This window comes from Pelophylax lessonae, assembly GCF_965119305.1.
Source record: "Pelophylax lessonae genome assembly, chromosome: 6".
Classification (NCBI taxonomy): Eukaryota; Metazoa; Chordata; class Amphibia; order Anura; family Ranidae; genus Pelophylax; species Pelophylax lessonae.
In genome coordinates this window covers 67,753,501-67,760,310 of record NC_138773.1, presented here as the reverse complement: position 1 = coordinate 67,760,310, position 6,810 = coordinate 67,753,501, and the positions used below count along the sequence as shown (strand labels likewise).

At 42.2% G+C, this 6,810-nt stretch overlaps 1 protein-coding gene across 1 annotated transcript in view; it reads right to left on the bottom strand.

The window, feature by feature from the left end:
- Positions 1-353: 353 nt before the first annotated feature.
- Positions 354-6,810, bottom strand: part of DCTN5 (dynactin subunit 5) — a 44,129-nt gene continuing 37,672 nt past the window's right edge. Inside the window, exons 4-6 of the mRNA XM_082261371.1 lie at positions 3,975-4,086; positions 3,770-3,872; positions 354-757 (exon numbers count right to left, since the gene is read on the bottom strand). Coding sequence (XP_082117497.1) covers positions 660-757; positions 3,770-3,872; positions 3,975-4,086 — 313 coding nt within the window. The 3' untranslated portion in view covers positions 354-659. The remainder of the gene's footprint in view (positions 758-3,769; positions 3,873-3,974; positions 4,087-6,810) is intronic.

Genomic DNA, 6,810 nt, shown 5'->3' with positions numbered 1-6,810 from the left:
AACAGGTTTGTTTTTCTTTAAAAAAAACAAAACGAGACTTTACAATCACTTTAATCATGTTTTTATAGCACCAGCCTTCTTCCTTTTAGCATGAGGTACATTATCAAGATCAGCGATTGTTCATTTCTGTTCTGTCCAACTTTTTCTGCTCATCAGCTGCCCTTATTGTTAGTGTATTTTATGTGCGGCCCAAGACAATTCCTCTTCTTCCAATGTAGCCCAAGAAAGTCAAAAGGTTGGACACACCTGCTCTATGCATTACATATATTACAAAATGTCAGTGTGAGGACAATGTTTGGCTAAAAGCTGCATGGGCATGGGCTGAATTTCCCATTAACAACAACACAATTGAATAGTTCTACATACGGAAAGCAAATATTTATTCAGATGACAAGTGCTAATCTATTGCACTTCATGCCCAGCAAGGTAATGCAAACATAGGGACTGTGGCAGTGAGGATGCTGAATTCTGTCATCCGGACACTGTCATAAACAGCACCAAACTAGGAGAGCAGGACTCGGGATATAAATAAATACTGTATATAGTGTTACATGGGCATTAGGGCTTCAGACCAGTGGAATGCAGGAAATGTTAATTTATGTACATATATAAAAACAAAAATTGACGTAAACAGCTTGTGGAAAAGGAAGATTTCCTGTTTATATCTGCGTGAGAGGTAAGAATTTTTGATAGTAGCTCTTAGTCACGTCAATCATCAATTCCTGCGTACATTCTGGGAGCTCACCCGAGAACAGACCTGGAGGGTTAAACACAGAGAACATCAGATAACAGACACTCATTTAACAAACTCCAAAATAGTTAGATCTGTCTCTTTTGACCCATAGTGAGTAATCAGATGCTTCCTTTCTATCTCAAATCTGCTGTAGAAAATGTCAGCAGGAAATAGAAAGTTGTTTAAAAAGGTTAAATGGAACATTTCCTCCTGCGATTTGGAAGAAGTCTCCACTTGGTTATACTTATAAACCTGAGCTTTGCAGAACACAACAGTCCACAAACTGTTTGAATTATGCCATAAGTCACAAACATTCTGAGATTTAAAGGATTTGTAAAGGCAGAAGGTTTTTCTTATGTTAATGCATTTAAAGCATTATCACAGCTGATTCACAGGCCTGTAGCCTGTCAATCAGCACCTGACCCCACATAGTCCTGCCTGCTGCTATCAGGACTGACCGCACCGCTTCTGTTTCTGGAACCTCTCACTTTGAGTTGCTGTGCCTGGGAGGGGGGGGGGGGGGGGTGAGACACAAAGAAGGACTTGGCTCATTCAGGGAAGGTAAAGGAAGCTTTTCTACTTTATGAGGATTTTATGTATCATATAGTAACTGGACTTGAAACCTGTTTAGACAGTCACATAGGTGCAGTCCACCGATCCAGGTCACAGTCTAATGTCTATGAGGCACTTACAGAACCTGCTGGCTGAGGCTCATCAGGAAAATGGTCATTGCTATTTTTCCCTCTACAACAGTTGCCTGGGGCAAATGTTCACATTTAGGATGTAAGGCAGGCCATTCATCATGCATTTGTTTTCGTTAAACAAGCGGGTTGAACGAAAAAAAAAAAAAACATGTGCCGATTCTCACATTTGATTCCACATTGATTCCACCAATCAGTCCTGCTGTGCTACTGTATTGTCAAAACAGGAAGCCTTCCACACCATGAGATCCAAACGCAATATTCCCCATGCACACAATCAAGATAACCAGCTGTTCAGTGATGCTGGGTGCTGTAGTAACACTTTAAAAGTAGAACTACAGTACAGCTTCCGATTAAAAATATGTGCTGCAGCATTTAAAGTAGTTCTAAAGGCAAAAGTTTTTTTTCTTTTTATCTTAATGCATTATGATAAAAAAAAAAAAAATGTTCTATGTGCAGCAGCCCCCCCCCTAATATCTGAGCCCCATCTAGATCCAGCGATGTTGCACAAGAATCTCCTACGGGGACTCTTTCTTCTCATTGGCTCAAAGTCAGTGAGCCAATGAGGAGAGAGATGGGGCCGGCTGTGACTCTGTGTCTGAATAGATACACAGAACAGCGGCTCGGCTTGGATGCCCCCAAAGCAAGCTGCTTGCTATGGGGGCAATTGGCAGGAGGGAGGGACCAAAAGCACCGGTGAGGGACCCGAGGAGGATCGGGGTTGCACTGTGCAAAACCAATGCACAGAGCAAGCAAGTAAAATGTTTGTTATTTTTAGCCCAAAAAAAAAAAAAGACTTTAATATTATGTAATGGTAGGTACATCTGCATGTATCCTTCTGCAAAGACTCACAAACGCATGGTAATCCTGCCAACAAAGCCCACCTAATGCAACTTACTGTGATAACGATGCTGCACCGCTCCTGGTTCAGAGCAGAGTTACCACTCTCATGTAGGCTGTGCCTGCCTGCACTTCAGAAGAGGCAGGGGGTGTAGCTATCAGCATTGTCACCGCTGATGTCAATTAGCACCTGACCCTGCCTAGTCCTGCCTGCTGCTATCAGGACTGACAACACGGCTTCCGTTTCTGAAACCTCTCACTTTGAGTTGCTGTGCCTGGGAGGGGGAGTGTGAGACACAAATAAAGGACTTGGATCATTCAGAGAAGGTAAAGGAAGCTTTTTTTTAACTTTATGAGGATTGTGCATCATATAGTAACTGAACCTGTTTAAACGGTCACATAGGAGCAGTCCACCGATCCAGCTAACAATCTAATGTCTATGAGGCACTTACAGAACCTGCTGGCTGAGGCTCATCAGGAAAATGGTCATTGCTATTTTTCCCTCTGAAACAGTTGCCTGGGCAAATGTTCACATTTAGGATCTAAGGCAGGCCATACATCATGCATTTGTTTTCATTAAACCAGCGGGTTGAACGAAAAAAAAATAAAAAATTTGCTGATTCCCCTATTAACACATTTTAGGTGGAATCAGCCCCGCTGTGCTACAGTATTGTCAAAACAAGAAGCCTTCCACACTGTGAGATCCAAACGCAATATTCCCTATGCACACATTCAAGATAACCAGCTGTTCAGGGATGCTGGGTGCTGTAATGACCAAAGGTTGGAAACCGTGGACTCTCAAAGTGAAGAAATGTCATCAGTACACCAAGGATTCCTCGAAAGGGTCCAAAGCTTTAGGCCCCGTTCACACTGGGGCGACGCTACTTTGCCGGGCGACCTCATAGGTCGCGGCGCGCTGCTCGCCCCGTGACCTCGGAGCGGCCGGCACGGACTTCATAACATTGAAGTCTATGCAGGTCGCTCCGGGTCGCCCCAAAGAAGCTCCGGACCCTTTTTCTAAGTCGGAGCGACTTGTGTCGCTCCTATTAGAACGGGTCCGCAGCTTCTCTATGGAAGGCAACCTACGGCGATCTGTGAGGCGACCAGGTCGCCTGACAGGTCGCCCCAGTGTGAACGGGGGCTTATTCCATGGTCAAATGATAAATATGTAGCAACGTTTCGGAGCCACGCAGGGCCTCTTCATCAGGCAAGTGACTTCCACCTTGTGAGAACACAATGATCAGTGTTACCGGCTATAGCCAGTAGCACTGATCGCTCGGGAAAAACTTGACAGGGTGATTGTACAGAAAGCAATCGATAGATTAACTTCTGTACCCATATGTGGATTCAAATTTGGCTGATCCCTGCTGAACCGGCTGATTTTGGATTTCATGTATGGCCGGCTTAAGCCACACACAGAACAGTTGGATCATGCCACATTGCACTCTTCTGTTTATGGCAAGCTAGACTATACAACTTCACCAACTGGACTCACCAGGGCAGCCGGAAAACACTGTAAATGGAGGTACCACAGTTTCAGGGGGGAGAACAGTGTTATCCAAAATCTTGCAGCAATCCTTTAAGACGCATCTTCGGCCCTATAACAAAGCAAACATTTACAAAGCTGCTATGAAGGAAGGAAAGAAAGAACACTCAAAACAACAGTGGTTTGGGCTTCGTCTCCAACATTTAACACTTACAATGACACAATTCTTCCCTATATGTACGTAGGATCCGATCTGGGCTGCATTCACCACACAGTCCTCTTCTATGAAGACATGGTCCCCAATGTGTAATGGGAAAAACGCCACTCTGTCGTAAGCAAAAGAAAGTCATTGCAGTGGCAGAGTAAAAACGATAACATGAAGCCTGATACGAATACGGTTGTATAGCAAAACAAACTGACACACTAATTTTGTTTTAGGAACATTTGGTACCAGCACCTTTTATTTTTTTTTTAAATGTTACTAAACCCAGGAGCCTGCATTCACTATATCTGGTCTCCCCAGCACTCTGCATTCACTATATCTGGTTTCCCACAGTACACAGAACATGGAAATGCAATAGTTTTAGTAAATATAAACTGCAGAAATACCTTTTCTCATAAGCAGTATATAGCAGTCTTGTGACTTCTATCAGTGTCTGGTTAAAGCTCATAGAAGTTTTCATTCTCACCTGATTGTCCTATGAGGCTGCAGGAGCCCTGACCCCTTTGTCTGGACAGTGCTGATTGGCCCTGTGCTGATCACATGCACTCTCCCAAGAAAAAAAAACTCTCTAGCAATACACACCAAACTGAGCATGTGCAGCTTGTCCCCTAGCCTCTGTACTATCAGCAGATAAGATTGAAGACTGTGAAAGAAAGGAAGGATCAGAGAAAACAGGATCAAACAGCCCTTTTACACAATGCAGAGGATTATCCCCTTAGGTTCCACAGTGAGTATAACAAACATGCTTTACTGCATATACAGACTGATTTTACTGTTGTGGGTTTAGTCACACTTTAAGTTATTATGGCCATTGGAACACATTACCACCCATCGGAGCGACTTCAGTAGGGTTAATTAAGACAGCTTTCATTGACTGACATGGGATTTTACATGTCACGTGACTTGGGCTCTCACAAGTCGGATCCCAAGTCATGGCAGTGTGAACCGAGCCTTAGACCTGTCTCATGAAGCAATTCCTGTCCCTAATGTAAATACAGGAGCAGTTGTACACTGTATACAATGACAGATGGCCTACCCACATTTTGGGAGTTTGGAGCCAGCTATTGGAGGAGCAGAAAATAATGTAAGAATTTCTCTACTTGAAACCTCCACTAGACTAAACAGGCTTTAAAGGCATGCTATCTGAGTAGTGGGGGTGGGATCAGGGCACAAACTACAAATATATGGCTCTCTTTGACCTCTGAAGATGTGCTAGAGCTTGAAATGCGTTGGGCGGAGCTAAGAGTGCTGATGTCACACCGTCGCATGGTCTGTATGTGGCGGCCATATGTATGCACTACTTACCTGCTGGCCCTGGGAAGCAAAAGTCCAATTAATACCAGAATGTTGTTTTTTTAAAGGGACCACTCCTGAGAACATGTGGCCATGCTTATTTGGGAGACCCTATAATGCCTATGTGCTGCCCATAGTTTACACAGCCATAATTTCTGGTGTGGGGATTATCACAGTGGAGGTGTAAAGAGTACTTGAACCATCTGGATGTCATTTAAAGAAGAAGCACCCACTTCTTGAACGCTTTAAAGCACTTCTTTTTTTAAAGTTTTATAATATGTCATATTTATGGGGGAATCTCATATTTTTCTCATAAGTTTACTTTGCCATTTAAAGGCAAAATACTTCTATATTGATCTACTGAAGTCACTTTTTCTTTTTACACATATTTATTTTTTGTCATATCCATAAGCAAAGTTTCATGTTTTTTCTTGGTTTATTTGCACATTTGTTATGTCTTTGAGCACTGTACTGTTATATGATTATTCACCAAGAAGGGTTGGGCATATTGACCTTTAGTGCTAGCGGCTATTGATTTCCGCTGAGCACTGTCTCTACACCCATTTGACAAACATGTGGCTAATTGGAGTTCCGATTTAAAAACTAAAATAAATACATTTGGCTTAAAACCATAAAAGTTTCCATTTAAAATGAACGTATCCTTCATTCTAAGTGTTCATCACTTCAATGCATATGGAACCGTGCATCAGTTCTGTAGTTTAGTCTTTAAAGAAATTATTGGTACTGCAAAAATCAGTGTGGATCTTCATCGCTATGTCACTTTGGTTCAGGATGACAAAGGATAGGCTGCTAGATGCGACTTGGTCACATGGAACTGGCACAAAGTCACAGCTGGCACGTGTACCCTCCCGGCCTAGTTTAGTCCACCTGTATAATTGTTTATCTTTCACAATAGCTCTCTCTATTTTATAAAGACAAAAAAAGAAACGTGTTTCTTTAATTGTTTTATGTGTTTGTGTTAATTACAGTCAGAGCGTGGCGGGTCTCTAAGTGACACGGGGGAACCCAAGCCCTGCACCGCATTTACAGTTATTACATAAATGGAACATGCTGAATAGCAGACATCAATATTTCCAATTAAGGATAATTTAGGAACTAATAATACCATTGTGTAACGTGACTAGGACTGCACAGGTAAATGGGTGCATGGTAACATAAATCATTACCACATAGTAAAGCCTAATTTCATATAATTAAAAAGACCTTGATTCTAGAATTAAAGAATCCTTTTTTTGTGCAAAGGAAAAACATTTTTGGGATACTTTTCTTTTCTACAGGTTTTATAAAAATATAGAGCATGGTTTATAAACAGGTAAAGAGGCAGTGTCTGCATTGACTACAGAAACCAATCACGGGCAAGCTTAAATCTTATAACCCAGAAAAATAGCTTTAGAATTAAAGTGTATCTAAACCCCCCAAAAATGTAATATATTGCAAGCTTGCCAGTCCTTAGACGTGGTGGCTGCATTCGCTTTAATTGTTTTTCTTGCTTTTTTTCCCCCCATACACGTCC